Genomic DNA, 21,090 nt, shown 5'->3' with positions numbered 1-21,090 from the left:
GGGAGAACGCGAGGGAGTTATTTGAGATAGGCAATCAGGGAAGGCCCTCGGGGGTCTCCCCTGGGGTCTCTGTGCCCCCGCCCCGCCCCCGCAGGGGCCCCTGGATCATGAGCTGCTTCTGGCTCCGGCTGGCCTCCCCACCCCCGCGCATCTGCGCGCTCCTCCTGCGGCGATTCTGGTCCTGCCCGCCAGGAGGGTGGCCCCGGGCCGGGTCGCCGCCGCGCGCGGCAGGAGGAGCCCGGGGGCCCGGCACGCGCCCAGACACCGGGGGGGGCGGGTGATTCCAGCCGCGCGCGTGACTCCGCCCCGGCCCGCCCCAGCTCGCGCTCTGCGTCTAGCCCGCCCGGCGCCGCAGACGCTCCGGGTCCTCCGGGTTCTCCTAGTCCTCCGCGGGCGCCGAGCCCGGCGCGCGGAGCCCATGGAACCGGCGCGGGGCGCGCTCCGTGCGAGCGGCGGGGCCGAGGCGCTGCTGGGCGAGCTGGAGGTGCGGGTCCAGGACGTGGTGAGGGTGAGCTCGTGGTGGGAGCGCCACGGCGTGGACTGCGCCATCCTTGCGCTCAACTTCCTCGCCTTGCCACCCGGTGAGGGACACGGGGCCAGGGCGATCAGGGGCCCGGCTGGGATGGGGGCGGTGGGAGGCGGGGGAGGGAGACGGAGAGGGCTGGGGGGCGGCGGGGTGGGGTAGACGGCGCGTGCCCGGGACCCCAGGACAGAGGGTCAACCCCGAAAGTCTAGTTGGGGTGTCCTGCCTGTGTCCCCAGAGGAGCCCTGATGGCACGAAGGGCAGTGGAGGAGAAAGTTGAGCCGAGTCAAGGAGAGGCAGGGAGGGATGAGGTGGCCTGGGAAGGAGAGGATGCTCCAAGGGGACACCAGGGATGGGGTGAGGGGAGTGAGAGGGAGGATGGGAGCGTTCCCTGGACTTCTCCTGGCCTGGACCCCCCACCATGCCCTCCACACCATCGCTCCTCTGGCTGGGGTGCAGAATCAAGACTCCCAGCGTCTCCTTGGTGAGTCAGTGGGGCTGTTTTGTCCCAAATCCGGTAGAGAGAGCCAACCCGTGCCCCTCAGGCCATCATGGGACCTGCCTCACCGCTGTCTGTGGCAGTCCTCAGGACTGGGCCTGCTTTGGCCTGGGCTCCCAGGGGTGCGGGCTGGGTTGTTTGGGCCCAGATCTCCAAGAACCAGAGAAAGGCCCTGCCCTTACCGCTCCCCCTACACCAACTCTCCCTTCTCCATGCAGGGTTCCTGTGCCTGCGCTCTGAGAATCTCCTGGTCTTTGCCCTGGGCATCGCCATCCTGGGTGTGTGCCACTACACGCTCACCGTCAAGGGCAGCCACCTTGCCACTCATGGTGCCCTCACCGAGTCCAAACGCTGGAGCAAGATCTGGGTGCTTTTCTTTGTGGAGGTGAGCCTGGGACTGGGCGGGAGCAGCTGCTGGTACTGTGTGTGAGAATCCAGGTGTGTGCAGCTGTGTGTGCCCTCGAGGGCCGGCAGCTGCAGCTGTGGTCTGTGGGCCCAAGTGTGCAGCCTTCACTACGGTGGGTGTGTGTCTGTGTGTGTGCACGTCCCCAAGCCCTTGAGAGGGTAGAGGGCTGCATGAGGAATGATGAGTATTTAACTGTGGCAGCCGATGTGGTCTGAGCACCCGTTTCTCCTGGGGGCACCGGCTCGCCTCTCTGCAGCCCTGGGCCAAGGGTGATAGAGCTTCCTCCTCCCACCAGGACACCTGTGGTTGGCAGGTCCTGGCTACACCTTCGGGGCCTCCTGGTTTTGCAATCAGGGTTTAGGATGTGAACCACGGACCAAAGGGCAGGCAAGCAGGGGACTGGTGTCACAGCACCCCAGCTCTGCCATCTCCCGACACCTGGCAATGGCCAAGCCATCCTAGAAGCCCCTGCTTCCCCAGGGCTGTACCAGGAAGGCACCTCCTCTCTCCTGACCCTTGGCCCCCCTGCTTCCACCCCCTCCCCATGCTGCCTCAGCCTATGGGCACGGTCAGGAAGGCAAAGGTTTCTGGCCACGTTGCCCTTCTCTCTGGACTGGTCTCAGGTCTCCCAGTTCTTCTGAGAGCCCCTTCCCTCCTTTCCAGGCGGCCTCTCCCGTGGCCACCCAGGTCCCTTATGAACTAATATGAAAGCTGGTACCAAAAACAGCCCTTTTTTGCCAGGAACTGGTTACCATGACCAATTAACTCAATTATTAACTTTTTAAAAGAGCTTTTATTTATTTATTGGCCTTGCCTCGTGGTATGCGGGATCTTAGTTCCCTGACTAGGGATCGAACCCGTGCCCCCTGCAGTGGAAGTGCGGAGTCTTAACCACTGGACTGCCAGGGAAGTCCCTCAGTTATTAACTTTTAATAAAGTTATATAACTTTATAAAACTCTACGTAACTGTACATACACACACACACACACACACACACGATGTTTTATAAAATTATACTGCATCGGTTGGGTGAGAGGAAGCATTTCCTGCCCAGAACTCTCCATTGCCCTCATTTTCCCCAAACCCATCTCTCCCACCTGCACACATTTCTTTTTCTTTTCTTTTTTTTTTTTTTTTTTAGTATTTATTTATTTACTTGGCTGCACGGTTACTTGCGGCGTGTGGGATCTAGTTCCCTGACCAGGGATCGAACCCAGGCCCCCTGCATTGGGAGCGTGGAGCCTTAGCCACTGAACCACCAGGGAAGTCCCTTGCACACATTTCTAAAGTGCCAAGGACATGGGGGAACCAATGGGTCCTCAGGGTCCATTTCAAGACACTCTCCTTCCCGGGGACCCCTGGGCACTGGTCCCAACCAGATTCTAAGGTGCAGGCCCAACCCTGGAGCCAGGGTCAGATGCCCCCTAAGTTTGTCGTCACAGGCAGGGGAGGAACCGGGCATGTTAGGCAGTCACATGGGACACGAGAGGGAGGGTTAGCTCTCTGTGGATTTGACAAAGCCGTACTGAGTCCCAGGGGCCTGGGGGCAGCTGAGAAGGAGGAGTCTTCCCAGCCTCCCCAGCTGGAGGGCTCCAGGCGAACAGAGCGCGTGGCCCACCCTGAAGGACCCAGGCAGCCTGGTGGTTGCACCTCCTCTTGTCCCCTGGGACCCAGGGCAGTGGCCTCTTTGTCCCTTTAGCTCCTGGCACAGGGCTGAACTCAAAATTTGTTGACGATGACCCTGCAAGTGATGGGGGGACAAGGTCCAGGGAAGAGCCAGCTGCAGGAGGGTCACAGCCTAGAGGTGGGTGAGCCCCCCCACAGTGGGGGGGGCTTGGCTGCCACCCCCGTGTTGTGACAGAGGCTGCTATGCTGCAATCAGCTGCGGGCAGGTCACAAATTTCTCAGAAGGCCAACCTGAGTGGGAGGCCTCCACTTTTCCATGCCCCCATCAAGGCATGGCTCTGGCCACCCTCTGGGGAAGATCCAGCTCCCAGTGAGAAGGAGGGGTGGCACCACCTCCTCAGCCCATGGCATGGGTGGGGCGAGTGGAGTCCTTGGTCTTGTCCGCCAGGCAGGGGACAGTGTCAGGGACACTTTGGACACAATGGCTGCCTTTGGACCAGCATCTAAGTGTTAGTTTCCTCACCTAATAAATGAGAATAATAACGTTACCTCCCGTGTGAAGCCAGCATGAGGATTAAACGAGACATCCTAGATCTTCATTTAGGGTTTGGGCCTGACTCGTCAAATGTTTGCTTCAAAGTAACAAGTTTCTTTTTTTTTTTCCTCTGGAGGGAACACAGTCAACTGCAAGGAAAGGGTTAGTAATTAAAAAAAAAAATTTATTTATTTATTTTGGCTGCACGGGGTCTTAGTTGTGGCACTCGGGATCTTAGTTGAAGCATGCGGACTCTTAGTTGCGGCATGCAGGATCTAGTTCCCCAACCAGGGATCGAAGCCGGGCCCCCTGCACTGGGAGCGTGGAGTCTTACCCACCGGACCACCAGGCTAGTCCCAGGGTTAGTGATTTTTGTTGTTATTTGTTTTGTTTTGTTTGTTAGTGGTTTATTTTTAACTGAAAGGTTGACCAACTTATGCAAAGCTCAGTGGAGCTGTGTGTGTGTGTGTGTGTGTGTGTGTGTGTGTGTGTTGACGGGGCTGTTTGTTGAGGTCCTGGACAACCACCTGTCCTTTGCATCACGCAAAGGACCAGCTCTCGACGTGCAGGATCTCAGCGGATGACCTGGGACCCTCGTGGATCCCTGGCTCTCCCCATGTGCCACGTCCTGTTGTCTCTCTGTAATCCTCCTCTTGTTGGCTGCCTGTGCTCTTCCCAAACCGTGACCCTCAGGAGGCAGCGTCACTATAGAAGACTCTAGTCCGCTAGTTGCAGCCTCAGGTGTCAGCTGAATGTCACTGGCTTTCCTGGGGCACCCAGCTTTTGCCTGGTTTGTCTGAAGGTCTGCTGTCAAGCGCTGGGGGTGAGACAGGTCACTCTGACCCATCAGATCTGAGGGGAGGAGCGGGCGGGATGGAGGGGGCGGCTGACCTCCACGTGGCTGTTGTTTCTCTGCAGAAGTATCCAAAATCGTACGCCAGGGAGTTCACCTACACCAGGATGGACTTCCCTCTGAAGACCCATTTCCAGGCTACCCCAGAATGTTCCATTTCCCCTACCAGTGTACTTCTGACCCTCTACCTTGCCCACTGATTACCCTGGCCTGGGCTATGTCATAGGGACTACTAGTTATATTCTTGGGGACTGCCAGTCAAAGGCCACAGGAATGTGGGGGGCAGGCTGGGGCGGGCAGGCCCCCATGGTTTAAGTACTGAAGCTTGGGAAAGGTTTTTTTAAAATTTATCTTATTGAAGTATAGTTGATTTACAATGTTGTGTTAATTTCTACTATACAGCAAAGTGATTCAGTTTTCCATATATATATATATATATATGTATACACACACACATTCTTTTTCATATTCTTTTCCATTATGGTTTATCACAGGATATTGAATATAGTTCCCAGTGCTATACAGTAGGACCTTGTTGTTTATCCATGCTATGTATAATAGTTTGCATCTGTTAATCCCTAACTAACTCCCAATCTATCCTTCCCTCATTCCCCCCTCCCCCTTGGCAACCACAAGTCTGTTCTCTACGCCTGTGAGTCTGTTTCTGTTTCGTAGATAAGTTCATTTGTGTCACATTTTAGATTCCACATATAAGTGATATCGTATGGTATCTGTCTTTCTCGTTCTGACTTACTTCACTTAGTATGATAATCTCTAGGTCCATCCATGTGGCTGCAAATGACATTATTTCATTCTTTTTTTATGGCTGAGTAGTATTTCATAGTATATATATACCACATCTTCTTTATCCATTCACGTGTCACTGGGCATTTAGGTTGTTACCCTGTTTTGACTATTGTAAATAGTGCTGCAATGAACATTGGAGTGCATGTATCTTTTCGAATTATAGTTTTCTCCAGACACATGCCCAGGAATGGGATTGCAGGATCATATGACAACTCTATTTTTAGTTGGGAAAGATTAACTCCTGCAGTCAAGAGGGCTTTAGGGACTCCCTTGCAAGTCACTCACTATCAAGATGTTCCCCTGAGTAGGAGCGAACAGGCTGTACCAGTTACTAGGTTCCACTGTGTCTCAACTTCAAACCCTCCTTCTGAAGTCGGCTTTGTGCTACGGGGGTGGAGTCACAGATGGTCCACAGAGAGCACAGGCCAGCTCTGCCCAGGGGGAGGGGTGTCACCCAGGGAAATGCCGTCACCTTCGTTCCAGTCCCGTGTGGTGGTGGTGGAAACAGAGCCGAGAACCCCCAGCCTGGTCATGATGCTCGAATGCTCTCTTGCCACGAGTTCAGGGTGGCCGTTACCCTCTGGGCCACCTCTGATCTTCTTTCTGTTCGGCCCCTCCTGCCCCCGAGGGGTGGTAATCTGAGTTTGCACCGCTGTGATTTTTAAGTTTTTTAATTAAAAGGTTTAGCAGGCAAACTCAGATCTGCAGTACAAAATATACTTAAAAAAAAATAATAAAAACTTTTTATTTTTGAAAAAATTATAGATTCATAGGACATTGCAAAAATAGATCAGAGAGGACAGAGGTCCAGTGGCTCCTTCACCAGTTTTCCCCCAATAGTTACATTTATGTAAATGTCATTCAACAGCAAACCCAGGACGTTGACCTTGGTGTGTGTGTGTGTGTGTGTGTGTGTTTGTGCCATTTTATCACATGTGCAGATTTGCAAAATGTACTTTTAAGGGTTCTCGTGGTGATTCCAACTCCTGAGGGTCTCTAAAAGCCTGCCTCTGGGTGGGCTTGCCCACTGGCCCCCAGAGGCCGAGGACCCGGGAGCAGGATCAGGTGGTCGTCTGTGGGTGGCAGCACTTAGTCTGAGGAGTGTCCCTAGGGGGAGGGGCTTGGAGGGAAAAGGGTGGGGCTGCTCCCAGGGGCCCAGTGGCTGCCCAGTTGGGAGGGGAGATTGGAGGGAGGCTGGGTTTGCTGCGGAGCTTTTGGGGGCTGAGACAGTGTTGGTCCCAAATGTCAATAGTGCCAAGAACCCCTGGTGAGAGTGTCCAGAGGAGACACTGACAGGACAGGGCTCCGGCTTCCAGGCCCAGAAGCGGGAAGGTGGCTGCAGGCTGAGCAGAGGTACAGATAAAGGCATGGATCTGGGAAGAGCATAGTGCATGAGGGACCCACAGAAACCTGGAGTCACTAGAATCTCATGGGGACTCTGGAGAAAAGGGGACAAGGAGGCCCATGGGCCAAGCAGAGGAGCTGGGAGTTTCTAGGGACGAGGCCTGAAAAGGGAAAGAATCTCATGAGAGCCGCTTGATAGGATCGGCCCGACCACATCCAGGCCGCTCCCAGCAGGACGAGGCACTCCAGGCTCCCCTGGCTTCCGCCCTCACCGCGGCCCCTCTGTTATCCAAAGGTGCTAACGCATCACTGTTAGCGGGACAGCCCGCGTGGTACCCGAGGACTCGCGCTCAGGGACTTGTGTTCTCACTGAGTAGGGCTGCCAGAAGTAGCAAATAAAAATCCAGGATGCGGGACTTCCCTGGTGGCGCAGTGGTTAAGAATCCGCCTGCCAATGCAGGGGACCATGGGTTAGAGCCCTGGTCTGGGAAGATCCCACATGCCGTGGAGCAACTAAGCCCGTGTGCCACAACTACTGAGCCTGCACTCTAGAGCCCGCAAGACACAACTACTGAGACTGCGAGCCACAACTACTGAGCCCGCATGCCACAACTACTGAAGCCTGCGCACCTAGAGCCCATGCTATGCAACAAAGAGAAGCCGCCACAATGAGAAGCCCGTGCACCTCAACAAAGGGTAGCCCCCGTTCGCCACAACTACAGAAAGCCCGTGCACAGCAATGAAGACCCAACACAGCCAAAAAAAAAAAAAAATCCAGGATGCCCAGTGAACTTTGGTCTTCAGATAAACAAGAAATGAAGGCAGTGTCTGGGATATATGTCTATAAAAAATGATTGGTTGTTTATCTGAGACTCTGATTTATGTGGGTGCCCTATACTTTATCTGACAAACCAATTGCTGAGGCCTGTGGAGCCCCCCACAAACTCTGAAGCCAGTGTGAAAGGGTTGCTCAGCCCGGGGGTCAGTGAGAGAGGGTCTGGAGGGAGGAATGGACTCTGGGCACACTCCGGCCTGGAGTCCCTCCTGGCTGAGGGATGCTGCCGCTGCGACGACCCCCAGCCCCTCCTTCTCACCTGGTCCATGTCTGTGGCCCTCTTCTCCTGCCCCATCTCTGGAGCGGCCCCACCATGCCCCAGGCCTTGAGCTGGAAACTTGGCCCTTGTCTTGATGCCTCCTCCTCCCCCCACTCCTCACCCTTCCCCCAGATCCCACCCTCCATCCCTGCTCTTCCACGCCTCACCTCTCTCACTGGCCACACCTACAGCCTCCGGCCCATCACCTGCCTCGTCCTGCCCCTCCCCTTCCAATCCAGTAAAGTGACCAATTCGAAACCCAACTTTGTGTCATAATCTTATAATGAAACCCAACTTTGTGTCATAATCTTATAATGATGGTTTTTAATCCTGCGAAGTATTGTTTGTTTAAAAAATAAAAGAGGAGAATATTAGGTAACCACCTTTGGCTGCTGGCAGGGGTCTGAGCATGCCTAAGTGAAAAAACAGCTAAATGAATGAATGAGAGGTCTGAGGCCTCTGACTCTAGCTGAGAGGGGAGGTCCGGGGGGCTATACTGACGTCCGCCCCGCACACGCTCTGGCCACTTGCAGAGCCTGAGTGCGGCTAAGGGGTCTAGGCTCTTTAGTCTTCCTGAGGGTACAGGGGGTAGCGATGTCAAGAAGCTTCTGGAACTTCCTCTGGGTCTGGATGGGAGAGCCTCTTGGGTGAGACCTGTAAGTAATCCTGTACGGCAGGATCGTCTGTAGCACGTGGCTACATCCTCCCGCCCCCTGATGGGTGCGAGTGAGACACACCGCAGTCCACGTCCAATCTCTCCTTCTCCCAAACCCACCGCGTTCCTTCTTGTTCTGGAAAGAACATCTAGATGGGAGGGAGAATTCCAGTCTTATAGAAACAGCCTCAAATCTCTTCTTAGTTATATAAAAAGGCAAAGCGCACAGACTCTGGAAGCCTGTGCTGAGTCACAAATCATGTGTTACGTCGGACCACACAGGTGGCTCATCCCTGCCCCCGCCCCCCATTCCCGCGTCTGGGCACGTGGCTGAGCACCTGGCCCTACCAGGCCCCTGAGGGTCAACTTCTTACCAGGCTTAGTAGGGTTCAGGCCCCAGGTTGTTTCTGGCCTTGCTACTCAAAGTGTGGTCAGCAAGGAGATGTGGAGCTTGGGCCAGAAGGAAGAGCAGATCGCTGCATTCAGCTGATGTTTCTTGAAGAAAGAAGCAATGCAGACAGGATTGGCCCTCAGAGCAGAAGTACGAGGAAGGAGCAGTTAAAAACAGTTGCTTCGGGCTTCCCTGGTGGCACAGTGGTTAAGAATCTGCCTGCCAATGCAGGAGACACAGGTTTGAGCCCTGGCCCGGGAAGATCCCACATGCCGCGGAGCAATTAAGCCCGTGTGCCACAACTACTGAGCCTGCGCTCTAGAGCCCACGAGCCACAACTACTGAAGCCCGCGTGCCTAGAGCCCATGCTGTGCAACAAGAGAAGCCACTACAATGAGAAGCCCGCGCACTGCAAGGAAGAGTAGCCCCTGCTCGCCGCAACTAGAGAAAGCCTGCATGCAGCAACGAAGACCCAACACAGCCAAAAATAAATAAATAAATAAATTTATTAAAAAAAAAAAAAAAAGTCGCTTCTTCTGGTTACAGAACCGTGAGATTCAAAACACACTTGCAGGCCTTGGACAGAGGCAGCCTGGCCTCTGAGGAGGTCCTGGCAGACCCCGGCGGAGGCCCCTTTGTTAAACCAACTGCCTGGCCCTCTTGAGCAGCAGGTCCTTCCAGACCAGCAGGCCTGGAAGAGACATCACTTTAATTGACAGGTTACCTGCCCACCTTCTGCAGCCTCCCCCAGGTTCTGTCCCTTTGCAAGGTTACGAAACCAGAGAGCAAACCCACCCCTCTGTGGGTTACATCATCTGAGAGCAAAGCACCTCTCCTGTTTTTGTGAACTCCACAGGCACACTCTCGCTGAATCAGCATTTACCTTCACATCCTCTGCCTTGAGAGGGGCCCGTACAGTGTTGGTTTGACTATCTTCCCCTGTCTGTTGTGAAACGGCCGTTGTGACATCATATCCTACTTTTTGGCTTCATTTCGTTCCAAGGGAGAGAGTCTCTGCAGACAGTGGGAAGACAGTGTCGTTCCTTATCTGTCTTCTCGCGGTTTTGTCTCTGCTGCCCGGACTCCAAGCCTGGGTTCATGCTCTGTTGCAGTAAGTGACTCATCCCAGGGGTTTTATGCCTTATCTTGGATGGAACCAGGGTTCAAATCCCACTTCTGCCACCTACTTAGCTGAGTAAGCTGGGGTGGGCACGTGGCCTCTATCTCGGTTTCTGCTTCTGTCAGCTGTGAATAATAAGAGCACTGATAATAATAATAATAATAATAACCCTCCCCCACCCCGCCAGGCTTAAGATTAATGAGTTACATGTGTAATGTGCAGAACACTGAACACTCAGCTGAGTGTGTTCTGCTGTCTGTATGGGGCTCACAGTGACTGGCATTGGGAAACCCTTCACGTCCTCCTGGAAACAGGCAGGCAGCATCTTCAATAAAATTAGCAACACCTTCTGGCTTGGATAAAACATTGGAAGAGGCTGATGGCTGCATGTTCATTGGCATATATTTGCATAAGAAACACCTTAGCGCCTCTTTTACATTCAGAATGACTGCTCTTGGAGTCAGAGCTGCTGCTGCTCACTGCCAGCTTCAGAGAATCCCACAGGGGGTCACGCCAGAGAAGAGTCACCCCCTAGGAAGAAGTGGACTCTTGGCCCCCACCGGGGCACCCTCATGGACAGTTGAGAAGATGGCCTTTCTTCGCCCCCAGACCACTCCTGCACCCCTCCCCCCACTGCTGTGGGCCCAGAATGCAAAGCAGTGTTATGAAGGTACAGATGTTTCAAAGATAAACACTCACAAAATAATTGGCAACACACGCCAGGAGCTTTACCTGCAGTGTGTCCAATCCTCAGGCTTGCAGGCTGCAATCACGGGGGGCTGTGCACGCCAACTGCTTTGCACGCCAAGTGGACGCAGTTGCTTTGACTGGCTGCCACTCTGTGGTCGTGGATCCCTGAGAGTTGATGGTCAAGGCTGATGAGCTGTGGGTGGAAGGCAGGAAGGCCCTGGAAATGCGTGGTCTGGGGAGGGAGGGTGTTTTCAAGGCTCCGAAGAGCCTGCTTTGCTCGCCTGTGCCTGATACGGACCCCAGCGCCCTTTCTGGCTCCCTCCTCTAGGTATGCACGTCCTTCACTGCAGAGCACGCCAAGTACGGACACGTCAAGATGCACCATGGCTACACCAACGTGCTGGGCCTGGGGGACTCGAGCACGTGGAGGCTGCCCTGCCTCAACCGCTACGTCTACATGTTCCTCGCTCCTCTCTTGATCCCCATCATAACCCCGCTGGTGGCTGTCGGTGAGTATGCTAGGCCTGGGCCCTGCAAAGATCTCGTTCCCCCTTTCCTTCCTTCCTCTCCTGGCTTCATGGAGGAAGTGAGAAGCCCTGAGTTAAGACCAGACAGAAACTTTCTGAGACAGCCAGGCAGGGTGGAAAGAACCTTGGTCCTGGGGCCAAGTCTGGCTCTGCCACTTACTGGCTGGTGACCACAGGCAGGTAACTTAACCTCTCTGAACCTCAGGTTCTTACCTGCTCGTCAAAGATGGTGTGAAACAATTCCACTTATTATATGAGGTATCTAAAGTAGTCAAACTCATTGAAGCAAAGAATAGAATGGTGGTACCAGGGGCTGAGAGGAGGGGAACATGGAAAGTCCCTGTTCAATGAGCATGAAGTTTCAGTTATGCAAAATGAATAAATTCTAGAGGTTTGCTATATAACACTGCGCCCATAGACAACAGTACTGTATCACACACTTTAAAACCTATGTGGATAAATCTCATGTTAAGTGTTCTTACCACAGTAAAATAAAATAAAAGTTTAAAAAACTCTGTGGCTACCTGAGAAGACTAGAAAGTTGCATGGGAAGGCATCAAATGCCTAAATAAATAAATGAATAACCTTTACTCTTTATATTTGATTTACAAGCCTCATTCACCATCATCTTGTTGTCTATTTAATAATCACTGATCATGTTATAAACATTCACTTGTGTTGTTTATTAAATATTTTTTCTAAAAAAAAAAAAAAAGATGGTGTGAAAGCATAATGAGGTCATAGATGTAAAAATGCTTTCTAAATGCCTCACACTCTATTGCATGTTATAATTTTTAGTATCATAGGAGCAATATCATACGGTGGAAAGAGCAGGGGCTAGGGGACAGCCAGACCTGGGCTCAAGTCCCAGGCCACCACTTACTATCAGACTGACCTTGGTCACGTTGCTTAATGCTCTGTTTTTTCATCCATTAAATGGGTGAACCAAAAAAAAAAAAAGGGAATTCCCTGAAGGCCCAGTGGTTAGGACTCGGTGCTTTCACTGCTGGGGCCTGAGTTTGATCCCTGGTCAGGGAACTAAGATCCTGCAAGCCGCGCGGCCAAAAAAAAAAAAAAGAAAAGAAAATGGGCGAACCTACTTTTCAGGTCTGTGTATGGATGAACTGAACACCTCGGTCACCCTAGTTTGCACTATTGAGCTACCAGGGAGCCAACTCATGTTGGATCGGAACCTTGCTGACCCCTCCCTCTATTTCTCGCCCCTTCTGGCAGAACGGCTGAGAGAGGTGGAGCTCAGGACGGCCCTGCGGACGCTTGGCCTGATTTCCCTGGGCCTTTATTCTCACTACTGGCTGCTCCTGAATGTGTCTGGCTTCCAGAGCCCCAGCTCAGCCCTGGCCTGCATGCTCATCACCAGATCCCTGCTGGCCCACCCTTACCTTCACGTCAACATCTTCCAGGTGAGGCCTCCCCCACCCTGAGTGCTGGGGGGCTACAGGGATCGCTCTCCAGGGTGCCAGGCTGGGCTCTAGGTTCTGGGGGGAGAGAGAGGCCACCTGAGGAAGCATCCCTCCACCTCCCCCGCCCACCCTCTCTCTTCCTTTCTCTCTGTGGGTCATCACAGAGTTTTGGTCCCAGGTAAGGAGCTTCTCTTCAACACTGGCTGCCATTCACACACAGATCAGAGATTTATTAAGAAGCTTCTATGTGTAGGTTACTTGATTAAGCTCTGTGGGGACACAAGTGAATAGGACCCCAGCGCCTACCTCTAGGGCTCTTACTGTGATAAGCCCAAGGGCCATTGCAGAGGTCCCGGCACACACGTGTCGAGGCAGGCAGATGGAGGAGCTGGAGACGAAGGTCTTCATGGGAGGCCAGCAGCTCAGCACTCAGTTCTGGGCCATTTCCAGGGATGGTCACCTCCCTGCTCCCGGGACCAGTGAAGACACCGGGTTAGAGCATCCTGCATATGACCATCCCAGCACTTACCACACTGCCATTAATGAGTGAATCCCATGACATAATCCCATAGTTGTGTCCCATCTGCTTGTCCTGCTAGAGCAGAAGCTCCCGTTCAACTTCTGCATCCTCTAGACCGAGGACAGTGCCTGGCAGAGCAGGCGTTTATACATCTTTGTTTTTTTTTTTTTTAATAATACATTTATTTATTTATTTATTTTTGGCTGCATTGGGTCCTCGTTGTTGCGCATGGGCTTTCTCTAGTTGCGGTCAGCGGGGGCTACTCTTTGTTGTGGTGCGCGGGCTTCTCATTGTGGTGGCTTCTCTTGTTACGGAGCACGGGCTCTAGGCACGCGGGCTCAGTAATTGTGGCGCATGGGCTTAGTTGCTCCGCGGCATGTGGGATCTTCCCAGACCAGGGCTCGAACCCATGTCCCCTGCATTGGCAGGCGGATTCTTAACCACTGCGCCCCCAGGGAAGCCCTATACATCCTTGTTGAATGAAAAAATACACAAGGATGCGCAAACTTGATCTTGAACCACGAGCAGGATTTTGACTGGTGAAAAAAAGCAGAGAAGGGTCTCTTTGGGATGAAGGCACAGGGACATGAGGGACAGCGGTGGGCAGTCGTGGGCTTAGAGGATCACGAGATCAGAGAGGCACCCAGGCCAAGCCCTTCACTGCACAGATAGGGAGAGGGACCCAGAGACGGGCGAGACTCAGCGAGGGGCACAGACAGGGTCGCATCGGAGCTGGGTGGAGAACCTCAGCTTCCTCACGCCTCTGCTGGGTCCTGCTGGAGTGGGAGGTGAGGAAGGCAGAAGAACCCACGGGTCCCCGGGTGCTGGCTGAGGATGCCTAAGGCAGGGTGGGGAGGCACAGGGCTGCCCGGCCCAGCCCCAGGGCGTGACCCTTGTGTCTGTCACAGCACATCGGGCTGCCCATGTTCTCCCGGGACAAGAAGCCCCAACGGATTCACATGATGAGCCTGGGGGTGCTTAACCTGCCCCGGCTGCCCGTGCTGGACTGGGCGTTCGGCCACTCCCTCATCAGCTGCCACGTGGAGCACCACCTCTTCCCCAGGCTCTCCGACAACATGTGCCTGAAGGTAGATGAGGGTCGGGCTGCGGGGGGCTTGGATGAAGAAACTGTCTCAGGGTGGAGGGGGAGTCACCTTCGGGGTTCTCTAACCAACTGGCCTGGTCAGAGGTTCCCAGGAAGGTCAGTCCAGGGTACAGGCAGCAGTGTGGGTTTCTGATCAGAGACACCTGGTTTTCTTACTAGCCGTGTGGCTCTGGGCAAGTTAACTGAGTGTCTCTGAGCCTCAGCTTCCTCATCTGTAAAATGGGACTAAGTAGTGCTTATGTTGACAGGCTTTGAGGATGAGATGAAGAAATGGATCTGAAATGTTGGGCCCACCGTAGGTGCTTGGTGAAAAGGAGCTGTGGTTTATCCCCCTGTGCAAAGGAGGACAGTCACAGATTCGGGAGCTCCAGAGAAGGGTGCTGGGGAGAAGCCCCCCCTTCCCCTTGCCTGCTGGAAATGGGAGGCGGGAACTCTCCAAGCCCCTCAGCTCCTCCGGAGCGTGACGGGACAGAGCAGACAGGAGCGGGGGGCTGGGCAGAGGAAGGGTCCCAGTGGGGATGGGCCTGCCCACAGTCCCGGCTCAGCGGCCCCTCCTCCCGCCCACCTTCTGGCAGGTGAAGCCCGTGGTGTCCCAGTTCCTCCGTGAGAAGCAGCTGCCGTACAACGAGGACTCCTACCTGGCTCGCTTCCGGCTGTTTCTCCACCACTACGAGGAGCTCATGGTGCAGACCCCTCCCATCACAGAGCTGGTGGGGCTGCAGTGAGGGGCGGCCGGCACAGTCACCCCGCTCTCCCTTCCGGGCCCACCCCCGGCTCTCCTGCCTCTGCCGGCCATCCCTGGGGCTGGGAGGGCGCAGGCCCTTGCCCGGTGGGTGTGGCTCGGTTGCCTGGAGTGGGGAGGCGCGGGGTGGGCAGTGAGGCGGGGAGCTCGTGCTGGGGGGCCGGGGGGTCACCTGCCCTGCTTGCTTTCGCGGGTTTTGAGGAATATCTGGAGGGAAGGAATAAAGGTGGCTGGGCATTCTGGACAATCTGGACCTCAGCCAACTTCATCTCAGGACTAAACAGCTGGATTCCTCCCCTGCTCGCTCTGAGCCTTGGTAGGGCTATAGGACCGGGGTAAGGAGGGGCCCTATGTAGGGGGCAGGCTAGGAGGGGACACTGAGAGAGAAGGGTCCGCTCCCTGGTGCCAGGGAGCCCCACACTTGGTTGGCCACTGCTTCTTCCTGTGCCCTTGAGGTTCTGGCCCCTAAGGAGCCCTCTCCCCAGGGACCACAGGGAGAGGTTACCTTTGGCAGACCTTCCTAATCTTTCAGCCCGGAAGCCTGTGCAAGACACTGGCTCAGCAGCTCCCAAGACCCACAGCATCTGTGAGATCAAAGTGTGTGTTTTGTGGGGAGGGCACTCCAGGCGAAATAAGGGGAGAAAGGGTATAAATAGCTTTGAGCGTGACCTTGGCTAGCTCTAGAAGTCTGCTTTGTTCCATGATGTTTACAAGGGGTGGAAGAATTCTCAATTGGAAGAGAGAGAAAATTACTGGGAGGGTCGCTGAGGCTGGAGAGTGGTTATGGGAACAGGGTCTGGAGGTCAGACGGCCTTAGAGCGGAGAGGGAGGAGGGGAAGGAGTGTGTGTGTGTGGGGTGCGGATACAAGAGCTGGGAGTCCAGGGCTAGGCTTGGCTGTGAAAGGATGGTCTGCAGCCTGGGAGCAAGGTGGGAATATAAGAGAACTAGCGGTGCCAGCCGCAGGAAGAGGTCCAGGTACTGGGGACACCACTGAGATTCAGCCCAAAGTGGGCAGCTTTGAGACAGGGCTGGGAGCTGCCCTGGCCGGAGGCTGGATTAGAGGGTGGGAGGAAGGGCCAGGCTGGAGGCTGATGGAGGAACAGAGAGGGAGGCCCAGCCTGTGAGAGGAGGCCAGAGCAGTTAGTTTAAGCACGGTTTCTAACCGCAGCACCATGACATTTTGGCCAGGTAGTGCTTTGTCGCTGGGGGCCTGTCCTGAAGCAGCATCCCCAGCTTCTATCCACTAGGTTCCAGGAACCCAAGTTGTGACCATCAAAAATGTCTGCAGACACTGCCAAATGTCCCCTGGGGGGCAAAAATCATCTCTGGTCGAGGACATGCAAGTCTATTCTGAACACACAATTGCCTTGTTTTTCAGTGAAGTCCTTGGATGAGGTGAAGGGTGTGGTGACCCTGAAGATGGGGAGGCTAAATGCCTGCAAATGGGATGGGCTGAGGGGTCAGAGGGCAGGTGAAGGCATTCTCTAAGCCGGGTCCTGTTAGGGAGCCCATCTCTGGTGTGGCCTTAGGTGGCTCTGCTGGGGAGCTGCCACTGGCCCGTCCAGAGCCATTACCTTCTCCACCCTGCGCTCCCGTCCCGAAGCCCACACCCCCTGTCCAGCGCCCTCTCCTACAGCTACAGCTCTCACTACTTCTGAAACAGTCCCTCCTTTTGCTCCTTCCGGGCCTGGGGTGGTAGTGGCTTCCAGCTATTGCTAGCCCTGGAGGGGCTACACCACAACCTGCGTCCTGCTACACCTCTGCACAGAGTTCCTTCATTAAACTCTCTTCAGTCAGCCCCTCTGAGCACGCCATCTGTTTCCTGCTGGGAGGCTGACTGATAGAGCAGAGGTTTGGATCCAAGCAGCCCTCTTGGAACGAGGCAGGCTTGGCAGCCTCCCCCGCCTACTTTATATATATACATATACTATAACATATCGCTGCTCTTTTGAAATGCATTAGCGACTCAGACATGGCCTTAAGGACTGGGAATGTGATTAATCAAACTGCTTATTCTCCACATGAAAAATGCAACATCAGAAAAGGCCCCATTGCACAGTCCTGGCTAATGATTAAAACCATCCTAGGGCTTCCCTGGTGGTGCAGTGGTTAAGAATCCTCCTGCCAACGCAGGGGACACGGGTTCTAGCCCTGGTCTGGGAAGATCCCACATGCCGCGGAGCAACTAAGCCCGTGCGCCACAACTACTGAGCCTGTGCTCTAGAGCCCGCGAGCCACAACTACTGAAGCCCGTGCGCCTAGAGCCCGTGCTCCACAACAAGAGAAGCCACCACAATGAGAAGCCCGCGCACCGCAACAAAGAGTAGCCCCAGCTCTCAGCAACTAGAGAAAACCTGTGTGCAGCAGCAAAGACCCAATGCAGCCAAAAACTAAATAAATGAATAAATAAATAAATTTATAAAAAAAATAAAAATAAAAATAAAACCATCCTAATACAATCAGTGACTCATTGTTATTGATCTGGGCCTGAGTGGGGAATGGGCTGTACCTGGAGGCCCTGGTACCAGACTTGGCTGTACAATAAGCACCCAAGAACACTCCATCACTTTGAAGCTTGATTTTCTGTTACGCTGGGATTGTGGCTGGGATTGCGTGGGGCTTGAGAAATGAGGGGAGATGACAGGAGTGAATGAAGCCCTTCTAGGGCTCTGCAGAGACCTAAGGTCTAATTAACAGAGGTGTATCGGAGGTGATAATGTTTACAATGATGATGATGATAGCTAACATCAATTCAGAACTTACAGCACATTTTTACCTATGCTATCTAACTTTAATCTTTACAAGAAATTGGTACTATTTTCCCGTCATGTTACATATTGTGAAGATAAGCCTTAAAGAGATTAAACTTATCAATGTCATATAGCTAGCAAGTGGAGGAAGAAAAGATTCAAAGCTGGTGCGTCCAACTCCAGAATTCCTGCTCTTAACCACCAGACATACTACCTCTGCGTGGGGAGCCCTTTAGGGCTTTCTGGGGTGTCAGATCCTGAATCTCCTTCTCTTCCTCCCGTCTTAATAAATGGATCATCAAGACAAACTCTTTATGAACATCCATTATGTGCCAGGCACTGTGCAAAGCTCTGGGGATAAAAGAGTGAATGCGATTGGGCCCCAATCTCCTGGAGCTTACCGTCTAGTGCAGGAATTGACAAACTTTTTCAGTAAAAGGCAAGATGGTAAATATTTTGGGCTTTGTGGATGATACGGTCTCTGTCACAACTACTCAACTGTGCCATCAAAGTGCAAAAACGGCCAGAGACAATATGTAAAGAAATGAGCATCGCTGTATTCTAAAAAAAAAAATTATTATTTTTTGGCCATGCCGCGTGGCTTGCAGGATCTTAGTTCCCCAACCAAGGATCGAACCCGGGCCCCGGCAGTGAAAGCGCCGAGTCCTAACCACTGGACCACCAGGGAGGTCCCTAAAAGAATTTTTTTTAACTTTATGTAGTTTTCACATGTCGCAGAATATTCTTCTCTACAGTTTTAGAAAAACTATTTAAGAATGTAACAGCCTTGAACTTGTGCGTTATACAAAAACAGGTGGTGGGCAGGATTTGGGCTGCAAACAGTAGTTTGCCTACTCCTGGTCTAGTGGGATGAGCACAAAGCACAATGACTTGTTAGAAATCAGAGCAGTATTTACCTCTGAGTACGAGGGAGGGGAAGTAACTAGAAGGGGCACAAGGTGCTCCTGGGGGTGCTGGCCATGTTCTACTTGATCTGAGTGGTGGTTACATGGTTATATTTCGTGGTGACTCATCAAATAGCACACTTATGGTTTGTGCACTTTTCTGTTCATTGTACTTTGTAAAGAAAAAAATGTTGCCTGCCATTCCAGTTCTGCAAGAATCAAGCCATTAGCTACTGCAGTCACCCACTGACAATGATCCCTAAGGGGAATTCAGGATGGGGAAAACCAGGAAGCATTCTGTGCTTTGGATATACTGGCCCCTAGGTAGTTAATTTATATATCTAAGGAAAAATTTCAGTGACCCCATATTCTTGCATCTTACATGGAAAAGCACTAAAAGCATTAACTCTAGATGTCTGTTCTTTGTGATTAGCAATAATCTTTTTTTGCTTGACTACATGTTTTTCCCAGCAAAAAAAGTTCATATATATCCTGGCTCCTCCCTTACCTCTTTGGAGCAGTTTCTCAGAGTAATCTGAGAGGCTGTCTCCTGGGCTACAGTCCTCAGTAAGGTCCTGGAATAAAACTGAACTCAGGATGTGCACATTGTGCATTTTTCTTTCAGTCGACAACTTCAATAAAAAAATAATTTAAGAATGATAGGGACTTCCCTGGTGGCACAGTGGTTAAGAATCTGCCTGCCAATGAAGGGGACACGGGTTCGAGCCCTGGTCCAGGAAGATCCCACATGCCGCGGAGCAACTAAGCCCGTGCGCCACAACTACTGAGTCTGAGCTCTAGAGCCCGCGAGCCACAACTACTGAGCCCGCGAGCCACAACTACTGAAACCCGCGTGCCTAGAGCCCGTGCGCCACAACAAGAGAAGCCACTGCAATGGGAAGCCCGTGCACCGCAACGAATAGTAGCCCCCGCTCACCACAACTAGAGAAAGCCCGCGTGCAGCAACGAAGACCCAACCAGCCAAAAATAAATAAATAAATAAATAAAAAATTTAAAATTTATTTAAAAAAAAGAATGATAAAGCAGTGTAATAGGTAATGATGGGCTGGTTGCAGGGACAAAAAGGGCCCTAACCCAGCTTGGGAGAGGATGGGTCAGGAAAGGCTTCTCCAAGGATGTGCTTCACAAGAAGGCCCTTGGGGGAAGGGTGGGGGAGGCAGCATCAGGATCACTGGGTCAGATGTGACTACGGACCCGTCATTTAAAAATACATCTTGTATTATCATATGATCCAGCAATCCCACTACTGGGCATATATCCAGAGAAAACCATAATTCAAAAAGACACATGCACCCCAACGTTCACTGCAGCACTATTTACAATAGCCAGGTCACGGAAGCAACCTAAATGCCCATTGACAGACGAATGAATAAAGAAGACGTGGTACATATATACAATTGAATATTACTCAGCCATAAAAAGGAACGAAATTGGGTCATCTGTAGAGTCGTGGATGGACCTAGACACCGTCATACAGAGTGAAGTAAGTCAGAAAGAGAAAAACAAATATTGTATATTAACACATGTATGTGGGATCTAGAAAAATGGTACAGATGAACCAGTTTGCAAGGCAGAAATAGAGACACAGATGTGGAGAACAAACGTATGGACACCAAGGTGGGGGAAGTCGGTGGGGGGGATGGTGGTGGTGGTGGGATGAATTGGGAGATTGGGATTGACATATATACACTGATATGTATAAAATAGATAACTAATAAGAACCTGCTGTATAAAAAATAAATAAAATAAAATTAAAAAAATACATCTTGTTCATTGTGGATTTTTTTGCCTTAATTTTGATCTTCTGAAACATTGCATTACAAGATAATTACTTTGATTACTGAGGTTTTTGGCGCTCCATTAAATTTTGCACTCCAGGCCATTGCCTCATTCGCCTCACCCTATTCCAGCCCGCTGGACAAGGGTGGGAGATCTGGCTCTGCCCTTGGTACAGAGGGCAAGACGCTCCTCTCTGTTCCCTTACCTATGTAAAGGGGAGGACGATTAAGCAACAAGATCTTCAAGGTTTAAAATTCTCCCTGGCCCGACCTGGACAGCATCTTATCGGGGTCAAACCTGTGTAACGTCCGGCGTCGGAGAACGGAATGGCCAAAGTCCTGCCTGCAGACCCTTTTTCCAGACTTCCGGACTCTGTGGTTATTACCCAATGGGCGGGGAGGCTCGCTTGAACCTGGCTTGTGATTGGCTGAGATGGAAACGACCCGGGGTACGCTATCAAATGGGAAAGGCGTTGCGTCATCAGCGAGCGACGACAGCTTCCGGGGGTGGGGTAAGTAAAGTAAGCGCCTTTCTAATTGGCTCCTTCTTTCAGGCGGGATTGAAACAGCAATGGGGATTTGCTCTCCTCCAACTCTAGGCTCCAGATAATTGGAGGGAGGGTAAAGATTACGGAGCAATTTATTGAGTCACGTACGGCCCGGAAGTCCTGGGGGGGCGGGCCCTCAGCGGAAGGGGGTGGACCGGGGGGGGGGGCGGGCTTTTCATTAGGGCGGCGGGATTCTTTCGGTTGTGGAGGTGGAGCCGCTACGCTGTG

At 52.7% G+C, this 21,090-nt stretch overlaps 1 protein-coding gene and 1 long non-coding RNA gene across 4 annotated transcripts; one reads left to right on the top strand and one right to left on the bottom strand.

The window, feature by feature from the left end:
• Positions 1-338: 338 nt before the first annotated feature.
• Positions 339-15,140, top strand: FADS6 (fatty acid desaturase 6). Its single transcript, XM_036837545.1, has 6 exons — positions 339-581; positions 1,241-1,407; positions 10,873-11,053; positions 12,305-12,492; positions 13,921-14,100; positions 14,693-15,140. Exons 1-6 carry the CDS (start codon positions 419-421, stop codon positions 14,840-14,842), a joined length of 1,029 nt encoding a protein of 342 aa, XP_036693440.1. The 5' UTR covers positions 339-418; the 3' UTR covers positions 14,843-15,140.
• On the bottom strand, positions 8,051-20,667 carry LOC118887035. Of its 3 annotated transcripts, XR_005017863.1 has the most exons (6): positions 20,521-20,629; positions 12,799-12,956; positions 10,587-10,737; positions 9,618-9,979; positions 8,718-8,838; positions 8,051-8,492 (listed from the first exon to the last, which is right to left on the bottom strand). It is a non-coding gene; the product is annotated as an uncharacterized LOC118887035 (long non-coding RNA). The 3 variants fall into 3 exon arrangements; XR_005017864.1 differs by having other exon boundaries at positions 8,051-8,838; positions 20,613-20,667; XR_005017862.1 differs by having other exon boundaries at positions 8,051-8,838.
• Positions 20,668-21,090: the final 423 nt, after the last annotated feature.

This window comes from Balaenoptera musculus, chromosome 20 (assembly GCF_009873245.2).
Source record: "Balaenoptera musculus isolate JJ_BM4_2016_0621 chromosome 20, mBalMus1.pri.v3, whole genome shotgun sequence".
NCBI lineage: Eukaryota > Metazoa > Chordata > Mammalia > Artiodactyla > Balaenopteridae > Balaenoptera > Balaenoptera musculus.
This window is presented reverse-complemented; position numbering and strand designations above follow the sequence as displayed.